This window comes from Psammomys obesus, unplaced genomic scaffold, assembly GCF_907164565.1.
Source record: "Psammomys obesus unplaced genomic scaffold, mPsaObe1.curated_primary_1811, whole genome shotgun sequence".
Classification (NCBI taxonomy): Eukaryota; Metazoa; Chordata; class Mammalia; order Rodentia; family Muridae; genus Psammomys; species Psammomys obesus.
This window is the reverse complement of record NW_026585644.1, coordinates 60,495,281-60,516,287: the sequence shown is the minus strand read 5'-3', so window position 1 is coordinate 60,516,287 and position 21,007 is coordinate 60,495,281. Positions and strand designations below refer to the sequence as shown.

Sequence of the window (21,007 nt, the reverse complement as noted above, 5' to 3'; positions counted from 1 at the left end):
AAACAAACTGAAAGAAAAAACCACATGATCATCTAATTCGATGCTGCAAAAGCCTTTGACAAAATCCAACACTCCTTCATTTTAAAAGTCTTAAGAGAGATCAGGGGTCAAGACTCATACCCAAACATAAGAAAGGCATTATATACAGCAAGCCTTTAGCCAACATCAAATTAAATGGACAGTAATTTAAAGCAATTCCATTTGTACAGGTGTGACAAAGTGTGTGTGTATGCATTTTAAGGTTAACTAGTAGACAAATTAATGTGTAAGGGGTCAAATTACAATGGGGTTAGTGTTGTAGGGGCTGGGGACAAGGACCCACGAAAGAAGGAAATAACTTTCTGTTGTGTCCTTTTACCAGCACCACAACCAGTGGTAGTTGTCCTATCTACCCGACAGGACGGCCAGCAACACTCAGGTGCTCTAAGTGTGGTGCTCAGAGAACACAGCAGTGAATATTTTCGGTCATTAGACCGTAATTATTGTGCATGTACAAAATCAAAATCAATCAGAATTTCCAGAAGTACCCTAACTGCCGTAGTTACAAATGTCAAATGGCTTGGGGGCTAGGGGAACATAACTAATAATTATGACTAATAATCATAAACAGGACTAGAGAGGGAAGTGTGGGCAGTTAGTTATACTTCAAACAGATTTACAAGAAGATTGGCAAGTATCTTTGAGGAATCTTGAGGAATGAGTCAAATCTCAGGTGGGCCAGCTCCCCAGCACCAGCAGAGCAGCTCTTGGAGGGGCAAAATTTCTCCTCTGGTAGCAGTACCTTTCTCCTTTCTGAACTGTGCACTCCAATCCACAGCTTCTCCCAGCTAGTACCAGCAGAGCCTGGCCCATCCCACTCTTCCCGGCCGCGCTAGGCCCCGCCCACTCACTCCGGCCCCTCGCGCCCCGCCCACCTTCCGCTGCGCCGGGCTCTTCCCACCGGCTCGCAGCACCAGGCCGCGGCCGGGGGCGGGGCTGGAGGGAGGAACCGCGTCGGAGCGGGAGGGAGATCCGCCGCGGAGTTACGGGAAAAGTTGGTCCGAGTTCCCGGGAGTTTCCCGGTGTGGTCCCCTGCGTTCGGCCCGCGGCTTCCAGGCCCCTTTCCTCCCTACGGCCTTCACGGTCCACTCGGCCTCTCTTTCTGCTACCGGCCGCCATGGAGCAGCCTCCGGCGCCCAAGAGGTAACGACGGCGGGAGCGGGATGAGGACGGAAGCCGCGGCGCGGCGCGGGGGCGGCTAGGCCAGGCCGGCCGCGACCCTGTCCCCGCCTGCCGGGCGCGGACCGGAGCCCGGCCCAGGCGCCCACCGGCCGGCCGCGTCCTTCCGTGAGGCCGGTCCCCGACTGGACGCCCGACACTCCGAGCCGACGTCGTGCGAGGCCTGGCGCGACGCAAGTTGAGTGGTCAGCGGTTGCCACCCCTGCGGTCATGGGCTGGGAGAGTTTGAGTGTCATACCACGAAGCCTGGAGATGAGGAAGGACATCAGTGCACGCCTCTCTCTCTCTTTGATCAAGTGTTCTTCATAATATAATAACCATTCACTTTGAGAAGGCAGATTGCTTATTTACTGTTTAAGGAATTAAGTTTATTAATAGCCACGCAGAATGTAAAACATTATGGATATGCTGCAGTGACAGGTGTTTCCTCCCTCCCCCAAATTCTAAAGAATTTATGGGTGCTAGACAGAAGGAATGTTAAGTTCCCTCCCCCATATAGTTATGCATGTAAAACTAGTGGTACTTTGGTATGCTGTGTAGTGTTTATGTTTAATCTTGGACATATGGATGCAGATGTGTTACATATGTGTACTGTAGTTTGGAATAATAATTTCAATGAAGCTAAATACATGTCCATTGATAAAACTTAATAGTGTGCACCCCCTCTGCCCAATAATGAATAAACTAGTAGTCTGACGCTGGGTAAAACATTTAACCGCTCTTTCATTTTGAATTTTCAGAACTCTCTTCAAGAGAGTAGTGTAGTAAAGATCAGTGCCCTCATGTGCCGTGCTGGCTGGAGCTCTGGAGATGTAAAGTGTTACACCTGTGGGGTGGGAGCATTAAAAAGGCAGGTACTTTGAGAACATCTGTGAATTGTGAATTAGGGCCTGGAAACTATCTGTTCAGGTGCAAAAAAGGGAGCTTGTTGACAGGTTTCCAGAAGAGACAGACTGTCCTGAGCACAGGAAACAAATCAGCTGATAGACTTTCTAGCATGTCATTGGTGTCTGTTGTCTAATATTCACTGAATATTCCCCACCCCTCAGTAACAGAAGAAAACCTGAAATATTTTTTTTTCTTTCTGCTTAGGAAGGGCAATAAGGGATCATGACATAGGCCAACTAGAACAACTGAATTGAAATAGAAGCTCTTTATTGATTGGTTGTACTATAAATTACAAGTTTCAGTATAAGAAAAAAGCTGCATTTGACTTCAGTGAACCCGGACAATCAGAAGCTCTGGGTGATAATTCCATGACTTATAACTTTACAAAGCAGTAGTTGCACATAAAACAGACGAATTTTTTACTTTAAGTTTCTTTAGAGACTCACTTTAATCCAGATATGCAAATACTTCTAGCTCTTTTGCTTTTTCCCTTTCTGTGTTACACAGTTTGGCCTTGAATTCCTGGGTTTAAGAGCTTCTTCTGCCTTTGACTTAGAGATAGTTGGGACTAGGATATATATATAGTTCCTGCTTAGGAAGGCATTTAAAAAATTGTGTGTGTGTGTGTAAGCAACTGTGCAACTGTAGGGCCATGCTGTGGCAGGTGTGGAAGTCAGGACAATTTTCAGGAGTTGTTTCTCTCCTTTCACCATGTGGGTTCTGGGGCTTAAGCTCAGGTGATCTAGCTTGGTGGCCAGTGCCTCTACTTGGTGAATTATCTTGCTGTCCCACCAAGAAGACATTTCTAAAAAGCAAAAGATATGAGATGCTAGTCTTTTGTGTCTTAATATCTCAGTCTTTTTTCATAGCACTTTCAAATTCAAATATTCATCCTTACAGCAACACTGTGGAATAGATTGAATTACAGAAAAGAGTCTTATTTTACAGGTGAAGATACTACAAGTTTGCTAAATGGAAGCTTCTGAGTTACAGTGAATTTCTGTGTTACTCTTTTGATCTTTGCTGTCTAATAATAAGGCATAGCTACCATTTTTGAAATTGTGTTGTTTACCCATCGTGCCTTGATGTTGGAGCTTCTTTCCTCAGAGACTCATTAGGTGAATTTGTTGTGCAAGTAACTGTGTACTTGTATAAAGCTATGTAGAAGACTCATGCACCCTCATGCATGATCTGTTGCTGATGGCAACATTGTTATGTGATGTGATTGGTGCATAACCTTTAGGTAGTCACTTTGAGAAATAGTACTGGCCCTACCACTCCCTATGGTAGTTCTAAGGTTAAATGTCTTCATCTGTAAAATGTATCAATGGGAGTTAAATGGGCTCAGCTAATGCACTTAGTAAAGCGCTTCCTGGTATGTTCAGTGCTGTGTTGTTGCCAGCTTGTGTTTTACTCATAAATGAACTCAGTAAGAGTTCCAGAATCTCTAGTCTGATTGTGTGGCAAAGGGGGTGTGTTTATTATGTAGAGTGGTGCCTTTTAGGCGTATACGTGTAGTGTAGTAATCATCTTTTCTACAGCCTTCTGGATTCCTCCGCTCACTGTTTCTTAAGCTCAGTAAGAATGCCATGATTTTTTTTTTTTTTGTTGTTGTTTTTAATTTTTATTTTTGCCTGGAGTAGCACTACCTTAACATTCAGATACATTTTCATGGTAGATCTGGGTTTCTGTTGTTCGAGCCCATTTGATTAGTTGCTGCTGTTTGATTAGTTGACATTTTGATTTTTTCATCCAGTTTGCCATTAGGTCCTACCAAATTTTTCCTTAACAAGTTTGTGGATTCATTTTCTCTTCTCTTCTCATTTAAGGTGATGCTGACATAACACTCTTGAATTGCAGCAGTGCCTCCTTAATGGGCACTTTTATATTAGAATTTTCGAAAGTTGTTTAACAGTGGAAACACTTTAACAGCTGAAGGGCAGTGTCAGGGCCTGGGGCCTGGCTACTAGACCCTTTCTCTTTGCTGTCTTGCAGAGCCAGCACTAGAACACAGTTTGCTTTCATTTGTCCTGCATGTAGCTTCCAGTTTATTTTGCTAAAACCTAATTCCAGTTATGCCTTTTCCTCTCCATTAGCAATACATGATCCAATGGTTCTGTCACTTAGTCTTAATTTGTGGTCTCCTCCCCAGCTCGTTCTGTTACTATTTGACAAGGTGAATCTGGCCTAAAGCTTGCCTTTATTCGGGCTGTAGGACATGGGTACTCCAGTTTTGCTTTGATCTATGCTGTTTATTTAGAAAAGTTTGTGTCATTTAGAAAAGTTGTGTTATTTAGAAAAGTTGGTGATGCATGTCTGTAAGCCTAGTACGTAGACTGAGAGGGGAAGGTCACTATACATTTGAGGCCAGCCTAGGCTAGCCAGGACTGTAAAGTAAGATATTATCTCAAAACAAACAAAGAAACATACAAAGAAATGAATAAAATAAAAAAGAAAAGAGAGAGTTTTGTTATTATCATTAGCATTATCATTTTTTTCTGTGGTCTGTTTTGTTCTTTCTTCAAAGCCTGCATCATATAGTCTATTTTATTGTTTCTTCAAAGCCTGCATCATGAAGTTTCTTCTCTCAGTGCTTCTCTTCACCCTGAGATATTTTTCAGGATGCCTAATGTGATACTTATTTGATTATGTGCTATATTCTTTTTGCTTTTTTTAAATTACAAAATTCTAAGCATCCAAAACATAATGAGAACTAATTTAATTTAATCAACACCCAGCTTTAGAAAGAAAATATTCTGAACATATTTGAAACCCTCTCTGTATATCTTTTCTCAGTTGCATCCTTTCCCACCCTAGAGGATGGTGAGGATGGTCACCATTCTGAAATGGGTATTTGACCTTTATAAATCCGTGCCTTTATAAAACATATAATCATATTATATAGCTTTGTCACTGATTTTAGATTTTTCTTCTTTTGCTATCATTTTTCTCTGGGAGTTGGGGCATCTAGTGTGCAGCCAAATTTTAGAATCACATTTCAGATTCCTCAGTAGTCTTGTATGGCGCCACTCACCCTCAAATTCATAGCTTCTTAGTATTCATAGGTCCATAGTATTCTTAACAAGGCTTGCAAAACATCGGCAATATGTGTGGCTTTTTGCCCTGTCATTTATTCCAGGTACCAAATGGGCTCCAGATGCCTAGATTTTTTTTTTTTTTACAGTTTTATTATAGTGAACTTTAGAAACATGAGAACTCTGTTTGTTGGAAGTATATGTAGTTTTATATAATTTTTGCCAAAGTGAGGATGGATATCATTGTAAGAGAGACATGATTTACAAAAGGGTCTTGCTTGTCAGCCATAGTTAGGATCAGCAGTTATGTAAAGTTTAAACTTCATAGATGTGGAATGATGAAGACAGTGGAAAGGTAAGTGAGTACGCTGCTGAAGTTTTCTTTCAAGATAGCTAATTTCTTTAAGCTGCAGACATTAGAGAAATGATATGAATAGGTAGTTTGGAGGAAATAAAGTTGAAGATTGAAGTAAAAGAATTGAGGGTTCAGAGAATTTACATAATTGAAAAATGAAAATAATCATAAGTCAGATATTTCTATTCATGGCTGAAGTTGGAGATGGTTATATGGAATTGAAAGCAAAGGAAAGAGGGATCAGTAAGATGCATTCTTGTTTTCCTTAATAGTAAGTAGCCTGTGACATCTGTGCTTCTGATGCTAGAAATGTAAATTGTCTGAGCACTCAGGAGTGGAATGGGCAGTACAAGCCACAGGGCAGAAGCTGATAGTAAGACTGTCCAGCTGGCTTGTAGGGAGAGTTGGGGGAGAATGGACTTGTTCGTAGTTATAATGTATAAGTCTTTGGAATGATGGAAGCTAAATTCTTGTGGGTAGATTCACTGAGTGAAGCATTAGAGTTGTCTTTGATGAACTTTCTGGACTCTTAAAAGGTAATGCAGACAGCTGACTAAGGGAAAAGGACTTAGGGCAAGTTTGTAACTTAATTCTAGTCTATTCACTTCTAAGTTTTGTGGCACTGGGGAATTGGACCCAGAGCTTCATATATGCTGGCTCTCACTTTTGTTGATCTACATTCACAGACTAGAAATGTCTAATTCTAGAATTAGATGAGAGAATAAAATAGGCTTTCCTTTTGGAGAGAATTGTGACAGTAGAATATGGAACAGTTGGAGGTGAGCAGTCTTCAATTGCACATTGAGATATAGTAGACAAACAAGTTTCTAGGTGACTTTCCATTGTTCTTAGGAACAAGGTGCAGGATTTACAAGTACTGAAGTGTTTGTTAGCAAAGTAAAGAAAAAATATGAATATGGACCAACCTACATTGAAATTAGCTTTATTGAAGTACTCTGTTAATTTGTATGTGTGATATATATATGTATATATATATGTATATGTATATATGCATGTATGTGCACCTGTGGGAGCCAGTTCTCTCCTCCTACCATGTAGGTCCTGGGAATTAAACTCAGGTTGTTAGGCTTGGTGGCAAGTGCTTTTATCTGCTGAGCCATCTGTCTGGCCTTTTTTGAAGTAATCTAAATGCTCATTCCAGAAAGCTTCAATAAATTATATATGTATATATAATTTATAATATATATAATATATAATAATATATGTTAAAGCAAGCTTACAAAATATATTGTGGTACATTTATACAATGGAATATTACTCAGCTATTAAAAACAAGGAAATTATGAAATTTGTAGGCAAATGGATAGAACTAGAAAAGGTCATCCTGAGTGAGGTATCTCAGAAGCAGAAAGACATGTATGGTATATACTCACTTATAAGCAGATTTAAGCTATATAGGATAAACATACTGAAATCTACAGACCTAAAGAAGCTGAACAACAAGGAGGACTCTAGGGAAGATACTTAATTCTCATTCAGAAGGACAAATAGAATAGACACGGGAAGCAGTGAAAGACGGAACAGGACCGGAGCCTACCACAAATGTCCTCTAAAAGACTCCAACCAGCAGGGGATCAAAGCAGATGCTGAGACCCACAGCCAAACTTTGGACAGAGCACAGGGAGTCTTATGGAAGAAAGGGGGTTATAGAAGGACCCACAGGGGGCAGGAGCCACACAAGGAGTCCAACAAAGCCAAAAAAGCTGGGCCCAGGGTGGACTACAGAGACTGATGCATCAACCAAAGACCTTGCATAGAGAGGACCTATATCCCCTGCTCAGATGTAGCCCATAGACAGCTTAGTAGGCTTCATGTAGTTTCCTCTAGTAAGGGGAGAAGAGATAGTCTCTAACATGAACTCAGTTGCCTGCTTCTTGACCACTTCTCCCTGGTGGGGTGACCCAGCCAGCCCACAGAGGAAGAGGATCCAGGCAGTCCTGATGGGACCTGAGAGGCTAGGGTCAGACAGTTAGGGGAGGACTTCCCTTATCAGTGGAATAGGGGAGAGAGATATAGGGGAGGAAGTGGGAGGGAGGGTAGGACCAGCAGGAGATGAGGGATACAAAGTGAATAAATTATAAATAATAATAATAATAATAATAATAATAATAAACCAAAAAACCCAAAGGGTTTCCTAAGTGTTTTGAAGCATCCTTGGTGTTATCAGTCCCTCTCCATCTCCCTCCCCTCTACATTACCCTCCGTTCTTTAAGTTCCTCTGTTAAGTTCCTCACCATGTTTTCCTCTTTCCCCCTTCAAAGCACCTGTGTCCTATTCTTCCTGCCCAAGACATCCTTCCTTCATCCCTTGTCTCCTGTCCTGATTTCTATGATTACTCCAACTTAAACACCCAAACCTAAATATTTGGAACTAAGATCCAAAACATATGTTTTATTTTTTTGGCTCTGGGCTACTTGACTCAGTGTAATATTTTTCAGTTATACCCATGTGTCTGAAGATATTTTGATTGCATTTTACCTTACAGCTGAATAGGATTCTGTTGTGTAAATGTGTGCTACATTTTCATTATTCATCTGTTGATGAACTTGTACCTATAACTCTGTCTCTGTCTTTCTGTGTCTTTGTCTCTCTCCTTCTTTACCACACACACAGACACACACACACACACACACACACACACACACACACACACACACACACAGAATTTATATGGCGTTACCCCACATGGAGGATAATGTTTCCTCAGGAGCTATACAATATCTACCAAAAACCCCAGAGCCAGGAAAGGGGTGACTTCTTTTAAGTTGTTGGTCAGAGAGCTCCAAGAGAGCTCTAGACAATATAGACATTGCCATTGCTCTTGCTCCCATGTCAGAACTTGAAGACCCTATTGCTGAGGACATCATACCCTTAGGTCACATGACTTGGAGAAATCAAGCTTTTATTGCCCTAGAAGCCTTCTCCCCAAGGGCTAGCCTTCATAGTGATAGAAGGTGCTATGCAAGCTGCTGTGGGAGAAGAGTTAGCAGCAGTCTTACGTAGCTATAAAGCCTGAGAACCGTAACAGTGTTGGACAAGACATCCCAACAATGTAGTGGCACTTACATCTTGTGGTCATGAACAGCTGTCTAATTGGACTTAGGACCTGCTCATGGGAGAGAAATTATGCCTGGTACTGTAAACCTAGCTAAGAACCCATGGCTGGAGAGGCCACACATCCTAGAGGAGAACCTATTTCTACTGTTTTTCTAAGTTAATACAATTTCCAACCTCTTTCTAAATACTTAAACTTATAGATAAGTTCCATTCTCGCCTCTCACCAAAGAAGCTGTGTTTTTTGCAGCAGGCAGATGGAGACTGTTACAGAGATTGAGAACTGATCAATATGCAGAGGATAGGTGATTATGTAGTGTTTAGCCTCAAATGGGACATATGAAACACAAGTCCTGCACTGAAGGCTCAGAAAGTGTCCTTGAAGAGGGGATGGCAAGAACCACATGACAGGGAGGACTGCAGAGAGTGTCCTCCAGACACGATAACAAGAATGCCACAGTATGAACTTTGAAGAGTGTGATTGCCAGCGTAAGACTCACAAGACCACATTAGTTGACATGTTAGCATGGTTTGGGCAAAAGTTTACAAGGCCCCATGAAAAGCTATAGATATCAAAAGCTATAGATGTCAAGGGAGGCTTTTCTTCAGGAACAAATGCTGTGTGAGATTGCTGGACCCTAAGTCATCAGCCCTAAACACAAGTGAGAAACACTAGTTGCATTTCTTAGACTATTTGTGTGCTTTGTTTAATAATATATAATATACATACATAAATATAATCAATAATTATAGATAAAGAGGTCATGGATTTGAGAGGTAATCAGGCTGGGGAGGGAGAGGTAGAAATTATGTAAGTTCAATGTACTCATGTATGAAATTCTTGAATTAAAGTTAAAAAGTTTAAATTGAGTATCTCTTGTTTGGATTGAAAAGGAAAAAGTGAATGGTTAGAATTTGAAAAAAATAAAAATTAAAAAAAAACTTAGTTTGAAAGAAGTCTTTGTTGAATTACAGATGTCATATCAGGTGACCATACATTAGTGACTTTCAAAATACATTTTTGGAAACATAAATACAGAGATTCCTCTGTATATGTGTATGTATAAAAGTTTATGTGCATGTGTCTATCTTAAAATAGAAGTTTTATGAAATCTTTCTGATTTCTATTTTCTTGTTTCATTAAGAAAAGCTGGTCTTATACTGAATTATTTTTTATGATTTACTAATGAGTTACAATTTGTGCTTTGAGAAAACTTTGTTGGTGTATATGTTAATGATGTTTGGGAACTGAGTTCATTATCATCTTCCTCGTACTTAATAGAGCTGGTAACATTGGTAAGGTCAGATTTCAGGTTGTATGTTTTTGAATAGAATTTTAGGTTGTCTTGTCTTCTAAACATAAAAGTGTATCTATGCACAAAGCAAATATAAAGGATTGCTTTAGAGTACCTGTATTTCCAACAGCCCACGATTTGCATTATAGAGAGTAAAGAGATGCTATTGCTTTGAAAAATATTTGTAGTTCATATGATTTCCAAGAAATTAAAAAAAAAGATTCTAAGGAATGGAATTGCTGTGTAATGTAGAGAACTGACCCTGTATGCCATTGCTGTGCAGCTGAGAGGCACTGTGGGGTCAAGCAGAGCGGTATGTGTAGAGAACAGCTTTTGCCTGCACAGCCTTCGTGACTGCACATGAATACAGGTGCACAGCACTGAGTCAGATAGGGACTGTTGAATGATGCAGAAGCTTTACTGTTGTCAGAGTGTGCACTTGGCTTGATGTGAAGGTTCTGTTAGAGGGTTGATGGCATTATTTCGGTTAAGGAATATTTGAGGTTGGGGAAGTGAATGAGGAACAGTATGTAGGAGTGGAAGCAGTTTGAAGTGTAAGGGGTGTCTTGGTGCAGATTATGTTGTGCATCCCCCTTTTGGTAGAGCCATGACTAGGTCATGCTGTGTGTTTTATATTCAAGTCCCTCTTCCCCACCTTTTTGTGAATTAAGTTCTCTGTAGTCTGGGCTGGCCTGAACTTGCTGTGTTCAAGTTCAAGGATGACCCTCTGTGCTGGACTTACAGGGTGTGTCATCACACCCAGCTGGGTTTTTATTTTTGTGGACATAATCTTAGGCATTTTCAAGTCTGTTGTTTTGTCTGTATTTTCCGGATTTATAGATCTTGAAAAATTAGGTATTAAGAAAGTTACTGGAATAAAATGCTTCAAGGTTGGAGAGTATCTAAGTTCATGTAAATGTCTTACAAGGAATTAAAAGGAATAATGTTACTTTCTAGTTGAGGGAAGTAGAAAACAGTCTCAGAAAGCAAAAACCAGATTTCAGGGAGGAAATGATAGAGAAGACTCTCATCTTTTCCCCTTTAGCTCCTTGCCAGGAAAGTATAATTTTGTAGAACTTTTGGGCAAAGCACCCAATCTGAGAGGAAATAGAAAGATAGAGCTGAAAACACTTTTATTTAATAAAGAACAAAAAACAACCCCCTTCTATTGTACCTGTTTTCTTAGATGGTTTAGGAACATTTTAGTGACAATAATTAGCCTATTTCCCATAGTTTAATACATTTTCTGAAGATAATTGCACTATGAGACCATTAGATTGCATCTGTTTTATTACAGGAACAATGTCACAAGTAAGGTGCTTAACAGTGCCAGGGACAGGTAGGACTTAGTTCCAACACCCTGACAGTTCTTCTGCAGTGCCAAACATCTACTGAACATTTATAAACTGTTTAGCTTTTGAAAAGCAAAAGTGAGCAGAAAAAGATGACCCCTGAATTTTAATAGTTTGAGGAAAAATGAACTTCCTGTAGTTGACACAGAAAAGATGTTTGATGATGTAAATTCAAAGTCATTTTTATCATTGTGTGTAGCCTAGAGAATGTTTATTATTAAGGTCTAACTTGAGAAATTTTTGCTTTTTAAAGGTGTGGTAGAGATCAAACCCAGGATTTGGAAAATGCTGTGCTCTAATGCCTGAATGACATGTGACTGCAGCCTCAACCGTGGCAATAGTGCTTTGACTCATGTTGAGCAATGTTAAGTTGTAAAACTAGAAGCTAGAGTTAGCTGGATAGGAAGCCCTTCTTTATAATGTCTTAAAAGCTGTAGCTAAGATACCTCCTCCCCCCAGATAAAAACCAAGGAGAAAGATCTCAAATACACAGCTTAAGATTTCAGCTTAGAGAACTCGACAGACAAGAACAAACAAATCCCAAATTAGCAGACAGAAATAGATAATAATACTGTTGGGAATGTAAACTTGTACAAGCACTTTGGAAATCAATCTGGTGCTTCCCCAGACAATTAGGAATAGTGCTACTTCATGATCCAGCTATACCATTCCTAAGCATATATGCAGAAGATGCTCAAATATACAACAAGGACATTTGCTCAGCTACGTTCATAGCAGCTTTATTTGTAATAGCCAGAAGCTGGAAACAACGCAGACGTCCCTCAGTTGAGGAATGGATACAGAAATTGTGGTACATTGACACAGTGAATACTACTCAACAATTGAAAACAAGGAAATCATGAAATTTGCAGGCAGATGGATGGAACTAGAAAAGATCATCCTGAGTGAGGCATCCCAGAATCAGAAAGACACACATGGTATATAATCACTTATAAGTGGATATTAGACATATAATATAGTATAAACATACTAAACTCTATATTCCTAAACAAGCTAAACAAAAAGGAGGACCCTAGGGAAGATGCTCAATCCTCATGCAGAAGGGCAAACAGTATAGACATGGGAAGTAGAGAAGACAGGGAACAAGACAGGAGCCTCCCACATGGGGCCTCTACCCATTAGGGTATTGAAGCAGATGCTGAGACTCCTAGCCAAACTTTGGGCAGAGTGCAGGGAATCTTAGGAAGAAGGAGATAGGAAAGACCTGGAGGAGACAGGAACTCCACAAGGAGACCAACAGAGCCCAAAAATCTGGGCTCAGGGAGTCCTGCAGAGACTGATGAATCAACCAAGGACCATGTATAGAGAGGACCTAGACCCTCTGCTCAGATGTAGCCCATGGCAGCTGAGTCTCCAAGTAGGTTTCCTAGTAAGGGGAGTAGGGACTGCTCTGACATGAACTCAGTAGCTGGCTCTTTGATCACCTCCTCCTGGGTAGGGAGCAGCCTTACCAGGCCATAGAGGATGACAATGTAGCCAGTCCTGATGAGACTTGATAGGCTAGGGTCAGATGGAAAGGGAGGAGGACCTCCCCTATCAGTGGACTGGGGAAGGAGCATAGGGGGAGGAGAGGGAGTGAGGGAGTGAGGGAGTGAGAGCAAGATTGGGAGGGGATGATGGAGGGGGCTGCAGCTGGGATACAAAGTGAATAAATTGTAATAAATAAAAAATTTAGTTTCTGTTGAGAAGTCTGGTGTGATTTTGACAGATCTACCTTTATATGTTACTTGGTCTTTTTCCCTTGCCGCTTTTAATATTTTTTCTTTGTTCTGAAGATTTAGTGTTTTGACTGTTATGTGACATGAGAAGTTTCTTTTCTGGTCTAGTCTATTTGGTGTTCTGTAGGCCTCTTGTATGTTTATGGACATCTCTTTCTTTAAGTTGGGAAAATTTTCTTCTGTGATTTCCTTGAAAATATTTTTTGGAGCTTGGAGCCTGGAATCTTCTTTTCGTGTATTCCTATTATTCTTAGATTTCATATTGATTTCTTGGATATTTTGTGTTTAGAACTTTTCAGATTTTATTTTTTCTTTGAGAGATGTATCAATTTCTGAATTGTATCTTCAGTGCCTGAGATTCTCTCTTCCATCTCTTGTATTATGTTGGTGATGCTTACCTTTGTGGTTCCTGATCTTTTCTCTGATTTCTCCAACTCCAGGGTTTTCCTTTTTTGTGTTTTCTTTATTGATTCTAATTCTGTTTTCATGTCTTGCACCATTTCCTTCATGTGTTTGAATGTGGATTCCAGTCTTTCCATGGCACCCTCTATATTTTTGTTCGTTTCCTCTCTATATGCCTCTACATGTGCCTCTATTTGTTTGGCTGTATTTGCCTGTATTTATTTGAGAGCTTTGCTCATTTCTTCTTTATGTGCTTCTAATAACTGTATAAGCATAGATTTGAGGTCATTTTCCTGTGTTTCCAATGAATTAGCATATTCATTGATTTTGGGGGTTGCTGTGTGAAGCCATGATGTCCTCATTTTTGTTGGATGTGTTCTTCCAGTGACCTCTAGCCATCTGCTTATCTTTGCTGTTTGTTCCTGCAGTCTGTAATTCAGACTGGGTCCGTCTGTCTCTGATGTCTGGAGTATTCTTCAGCAAGATGAGAGGTCCACTGGTTTGAGTGTGGATGTGGGTGTTTCAGCTGTAGCTAAGGGAGGAAGGTCACAGGCACAAGTGTGTAAGGGTGGGCATGTGTGTGGAAGTGTGCCTTGAAGGATGGTGTTAGAGTGTGTAGATGCCTGTAATATGGAGCTTAAGTGCAGGAGGGGGTGCTCAGTCACTGAGCTGGAGGGTCTTGCTTGGGCTAGGCGCCACCCCACTGCAGCTGCATAGCTGCTAGGTTGGTACAACCAACTGCCAGCACTGCAGACCTGGTAGACCTGCCTCTGCTGTCTCAGTAACCGAGCATGGAGGCTTCTGCTGGAGCCAGTCTCTGCCGCCTCTGTGTGCAAGGCCCGTGCTTAGCGCGAGGGAGGTGCCTGGTGGTGAAGATGTGCTGCTCTTAGTCCCCTGGAGACCGTGGGTGACCTGGATCTGAACAGTCCCAGCTAAAGGGTTGTCCCCTCTGGCCCAGGAAGCCTCGATATGATATGGATATTCTGGCTTCAGCTGCCCCTCCACTCACCAATTTCCGAGTTTCAGATCCTGTGCTTCTCAGATACAGTGGGAGCTGGTCGCACCATCTTGGACTCTCTGTGTTAGTGTATCTTATTGTAGTTTACTGTCTTTTCATATGCAGATTAACCATTTGTTGTATATATTTATAGAAATGTCTGCCTAGATATTTTTCTTTCTTTTTTTTTTCTGTTTGTTTTTTGAGACTAAATTTCTCTGTGTAACAGAGCCCTGGCTGTCCTGGACTAGCTCTTTAGACCTGGCTGGGCTCACACTCACAGCGATCAGCTTGCCTCTGCCTCCCTAGTGCTGGTATTAAAGTGTGTCCCCACCCCTGGCTGATATTTTGCACACCTTATTTAGAGCTTTATTCAGTTAAAACTATTTACTTATGGAATGTATAAATTTTTATAAGATATGTTTATAGATTTTGGATATAATTCGTGTCTGTGGCTTCTCTCTCCAGTCAAATTGTAGATTAAAGAGTGGACAGCTCTGATCTGTGCTTTTGTATATACGTTTATGTTTATTTATGTCTGTTTTCATCTATGTCTGTAGCAGTCATAAAGTTTATAATGTTAACTGTTTTAAAGCATTTGTTGCTATAATATTAAGTTTATTTATAATATAATATAATATAATATAATATAATATAATATAATATAATATAATATAATATAATATAATATAATATAATATAATATAATATAATATAACTAGGAGCCCAAGTGGCAGAATTGTGTGGAACACAGCATAACTATCATATTCTTTGTCAAGAACTTCTTAATTACTTCAACAAGAAGCTCTTTTTTCCTATATATATATTTATTGATTATTTGGGAATTACATATTATATACCCTGATTACACTCATTTCCCAGTTTTCCCAGGTCTATCCCTCTGTGACCCTCCTTCCTCAAAAACCACCCAAATCTAATTTGCCCATGTACTCACTGGAACATGGTCAAATTTCCCACCGCACCCCTGCCAGAAGACATCAGTTGTGAAGAGCTACACTTCAATGTCCTTATCACAATTTTTAAGATTTGTCTTTGATGGCTTCCTGTCTAGTCAGTTACTTTGGGGGGAGGGTCATAGGATTGGTATAGTGGTTGTTGCGGAAGCCGTCTATGTCCCCCTTTTTCAAAGGTGAGCCTGCAGTCATTGGTACTGCTGTAAAAATAACTTCTTTGCCATTTAGAGTCAGCAGGAGCATGATCATGGACTTCCACATGTTCTCGTGAACGTCAGCACACACCATGGAGGTTGCCATGTCAACTGTAAACTGTCATTCCTAGATTCCCCTGTCCTAATTTTTGGTGACCATCAGATCTCTGCTTTAGAGTCACTTCATGTAGATATTCACATATAGGTGCTGATAATTCTTTCTATTGAGTTTTGTGATCTTTGTTGTGTTTTATCATTGGTTTTTTCTAATGTATCTTTAGCTCTTTTAGTCAATTTTGGTTTATCGTTTTGAAAATCTTAGCTGATCTTTTTTTTTGTTTCTTTTATTTTCTTAACCCTTATTATTTTGTTCCTTTACTAGTTCTGGAGATACAGTAACAGGCTCTTTTTGACATAGGTGCAGATTGCTGTGATCTCTCTGAGTATGGGTTTTGCCATGTTTCCCATGGGTTTTAGTATTCTGTGTGTTCATTTCCATTTGTTTGAAGACATTTTTAGATCTCCCTGATGTGGCTAGATTTGATAGCTAGTTTGCTCTGGGGATCCAGTGTCTCTGCCTTCCCAGGTGGAGTTAAAAGTAGTCACCATGTCCACCAGGAGATGTGGGCTTCTGGGGAGCTGTGCTCTGGTCCTTAGGCTTGTGCAATAATTACTTAGCTCGGAGCTGTATCGCAGCACCTGTAGGTTTTCCTTTTAGCACTATCTTTTCTCCCTGTTTTCGTTGTCCTTTTTGGCATTTTGAGACTGTGTCCTTCTGTGTAATGCAAACTGGCTTCCACAGTACTCCTTTTTAGCTTTTCTGATGCCGGGATTGTGATAAGTTTGATTTAGTCTGGAGATTGTTTTTCTGCCTGTTTGATGTTTTCATTTCATTTTCTCCTTTGTTGTTTTGAGGACTGTTTTTTTTTTTTTTTTAACTTGGTTTAGAATTTGAGATTGATTTTTGTTTTCTTGGTATTTTAAGGGCTCTCCTTTTGCTTGCTTAGTGAATGATGAGACGCTCACCCTCAATGTTACTTTTATTCTTTTAAAATCATCTAAAAATTAAAACATAGAGTATAGAATAATTGCTGTAGTACTTCTACTACATACTACTAAGTATGATATGTACTTCTTTATATACGTATATATGTATATAAACTAACATTTAATCTATGAGAGTCTTTCAGGTATCTTCTGGTGATGGAGTTCCCTTCTGGCACAGAGTGGAGCCATTACCCATTGTAATATTCACTGACTTGGCTTTTTGCTGTCTGAACTTCTCAGTGTGTCCATGTCTGGCTTCTCCTATCCATGACCATCATGTAGGACAGTCTCATAACCAGAGACTATGGTAGTATACCCTCAGGTGCCCTGATTTTGGTTGTTTTTAATTTCAGGCCCTCAGAGTAGCTGGGTCTCAAATAGTAGAGCCTTCTCAAGATGGAACCTGGCGGGTCGCCCCTTGTAGTGTAAGGATAGTGAAATGGAGTTCTGTGGTAAATTGTGCAGGAGTTACTGTCATACCACATTTTCCAATCCGTCTAAGGTTGTGAGAACTGCTTATTTTTGCTTATCTTTGCTGAGGACTGTGGTTTATATTGTAAACAGTGTCTACTTTTTTTTGTCTTCCTGGCAAAGTGGGGCTGGAGTTGCCGGTTCTTGAGGTAGGGCAAAATAAGGAAAGAGAAAAACACTGGTAACAGAGAGAGAACACAGCACTAAACATACGATATTTACATGCAGAAGATGCTTATATAAGAGCACAGTCCTTCTCTTTTTGTGTTCTTGTAGCTGTCTTCTCAGCTCCGTGTTTTTCTTAAAATTTTTATTTAAGTTTATTTACTTTACATCCCAAGGGTTGTCCCCCTCCCCCTTCACTCCCTTTCCCCTCTCTCCCCCAGAAAAGGGGGGTCCCCTCCCCCATATCAACCCTCTCCAGCACAAGTCACATCAGGACTGAGCATATCCTCATCCTCTGAGGCCAGGCAAGGCAGAGCTGCCAGGGAGAAGTGATTGAAAAGCAGGCAGTAGAGTCAGAAACAGGTAAAAATAGCCCATCTTCCACTTGCCAGTGCTCCACATGAAGATCAAGCCGCCCATGGGCCACATCTGTGCAGGGGGCCTAGGTCCAGACCATGCATGCTCCTTAGTCGATGTCTCAGTATCTGTAAGCCTCTGTGTGTCTGGGTTGGTTGTCTCTGTTGGTCTTGTAAGGTTCCTGTCCCCTCCAGGTCCTTCTGTCTTTCTCCCAACACTTCCACAGGATCTCTGGAATTCTGCTCCATGCGTGGCTGCAAGTCCCAGTATCTGTCTTGATCCGATGCTGGGTGGAGCCTCCCAGCTGACAGTCATAGGCTCCTGTCTACAAGCAGAGCAGAGCATCATTATTATTGTCAGAGGCTGGCTCTCTATTATGGGGTGGGTCTCAGGTTGGGCCAATCATTAGTTGAACATTCCCTCAATCTCTGTTCCTTCTTTATCTTTGCACTTCTTGTGGCAGGATAAGTTTTGGATCAAAGGTTTTGTGAGTGGGTGGTTGTTCCCCTCCCTCCACTAGGAGTCCTGCCTGGCTAGAAGGTAGTTACTTTAGTCTCCATGTTCCCCATCTTAGGAGTCTCAGCTAGAGTCACAAACATATCTTCCTAGGCCCTGTTGCAGGCCTCCAGCTTGTTAAAGATGCCCCCCTCAGTTTCCCTTCTTGTTCCCAGCCTTCTCACTTCCCACTCCCATTCTCCCCACATCTGATCCTTACCCTCATTTCCCACCCCATTCCATCTCCTGCCCAGTTCCCTCTCTTCATCTGCTTCTGTTGTCTATTCTATTTCCCCTTTTGAGTGACATTCCGGCACCCTTCCTTGGGCCCTCCTTGTTACTTAGCTTCTTTGGGTCTGTGGATTGTAATATGGTTATCCTGTATTATATCCGCTTATCAGTGAGTACCTACCATGTGTGTCTTTTTGAGTCAGGGTTACCTCACTCAGGATGATCTTTTCTAGTTCTATCCATTTGCCTGCAATTTTCTTGATTTCCCTGTTTTTAATAGCAGAATAGTATTCCATTGTGTAAATGTACCACAATTTCTTTATCCATTCTTTGGATTAGGGACATCTAGGACTCTAAAAAATCTATTAGAAGACAAAGTGGAGGGGCTGGAGAGATGGCTCAGAGGTTAAGAGCACTGTCTGCTCTTCCAGAAGTCCTGAGTTGAATTCCCAGCAAGCCCATGGTGGCTCACCATCTATACTGGGATCTGATGCCCTCTTCTGGTGTGTAGGTGTACATGCAAATAGAACACTCATATATGTAAAATAAATAAATAAAATCTTAAAAAAAAAAAAAAAGAAGACAAAGTGGAGAAAAGTCTGGAACTCATTGGAATAGGAGACAACTTCTTAAACAGAACACCAACAGCACAAGCTCTGAGATCAGCAATTAATGAATGGAATCTCATAAAACTGAAAAGCTTCTGAAAGACAAAGGACACTGCCAATAGAACAAAATGGCAGTCTACAGATTGGGAAAAATATCTTTACCAACCAACCCTACATTAGACAGTGGGTTAATATCCAGAATATACAAAGAACATAAGAAATACCATCAAATCAAATAATTCAATTAAAAATGGGGTTCAGAGCTAAACTGAGAATTCTCAACAGAGGAATCTCAAATGGCCAAGAAGCACTTAAAGAAATGCTCAATGTCCTTAGTCATCAGAGAAATACAAGTCAAAAAGACTCTAAGACTCCATCTTATAGCAGTCAGAATGGCTAAGATCAACACATGCTGGCAAGGATGTTAAGAAAAGGAAACCCTCCTCCATTGCTGGTGGGAGCACAAACTTGTACAACCTCTCTTGAAATCAGTCTCAGAAAACTGGAAATAGATCTACCTCAAGACCCAGCTATACCACTCCTGGGCATATACCCAAAAGATGCTCTACCATACAACAAAGACATTTGCACAACTATGTTCACAACAACTTTATTTGTAATATTCAGAAACTGGAAATAACCTAGATGTCTCTCAACTGAAGAATGGATAAAGAAACTGTGTTTTTCAGTGTTCCTTGGGTCTTTTCTTTCTATTTATATATATTTTTTAATCTAGTTAGTTTATTGTTATGTTGTCTTTTTTTTCCCCCAGAGCTGAGGACTGAACACAGGGCCTTGTGCTTGCTAGGCAAGCGCTCTACCACTGAGCTAAATCCCTAACCCCTCTATTTCTGTTTTTCCTTCATTTAGTTAATTTGAAGGCAGCTTCTCCTCTTCTATTTTTGTTTTTATTTTTTTAAGTTTACTTTTCATTCTTTGACAGTTTCACACATATATAAAATGAATTTTAGTTCTTTTCATCCCTATTACCCTGCCACATCTCCCTCCTCCCACTGAAGCCATTCTTTTTACCAACAAGTCTTCCTTCTACTATGTGTGGCTGTGTCCACCTGTCCATCCATCTTTCTCACTAAATAGGGTTTTCTTCATGAACAGGGAGAGGAGGTTATTTACTGGAGAGTTCAGCTTATCAGTGGCTATCCCACTGAAGAAAGTGATGCCCCTTCCCCCAGTCACAGTTGACTGTCAGTTGACCATCAGTGAGTGGAGGGAGAGACCTCATGAGCCCTTTCCCCTTCATGATGAAATGTTGTTAGCCTGATCGTGTGCAGGTAACTATAGCTACTGTGAGTTCATCAGTGCATCAACCATGTTAGGTCTGGAAGGTACAGCATGCTCCCTCAACCTCTGGCTCTTACATTTTTCAGTCTCTCTTCTAAAAGATTTGGGGGATTTCCTGAGCTATGGGCACACCTGTGCATGCATGCATGCGTGCATGTGTGTGTATGTATGTGTTGTTCCATTTGGGGTAGAACACTCCATAGTCCCATATTTGCTGAATTTTGACTATATTTCTGTATTAACCACTGTCCACCCAAAGAAAAGTTCTCTGATGAAGGCTAAGAGCTGCACTAATCTATGAGCTCAAAGATTATGTAGAAGCTGTTTGATGCGATGTTCATTTAGCAAAGCAAGAGTCGTAGGCAGAATTCTTTATTTTTGTTCTTTTCTAAGTAAAGTGATAAAAGGACTATTTGTCTTTGTGTATGCATATGTTTGAATAACAAAGTTTATCATAATATAACAATTTTAGTCAAATAGTGATCTTATGCTAGTCATATTAGAATCAATTATTTCATATTTATATTTACTTTAATAGATACTTTCTTGTAAGGGCAATGTGCTGCAAAATGTTGTTTTGGTCTGTGATGAATTAGGCATCATACTGGCCTCATAAGATTATAATAGAGATGAAAATTTTCTACTGTCATTTAGTGATACTATAGTCAGTGGTCTTATGGTGTTTATGATGATACTGGTATGAACAATACAGCATGCTCTAACCATATCAGAGTATAACAAATTCTTTTGTTCATAGTGTATACTACTTGGCCATGATAATAAATTACTATACTTGTGGGGACTGGA

General features: G+C 40.5%; 1 protein-coding gene across 1 annotated transcript in view; it reads left to right on the top strand.

Annotated features, from left to right (window-relative positions):
- The first annotated feature begins 1,000 nt into the window (after positions 1 to 1,000).
- Positions 1,001 to 21,007, top strand: part of Stk3 (serine/threonine kinase 3) — a 313,376-nt gene continuing 293,369 nt past the window's right edge. Inside the window, exon 1 of the mRNA XM_055620218.1 lies at positions 1,001 to 1,182. Coding sequence (XP_055476193.1) covers positions 1,157 to 1,182 — 26 coding nt within the window. The 5' untranslated portion in view covers positions 1,001 to 1,156. The remainder of the gene's footprint in view (positions 1,183 to 21,007) is intronic.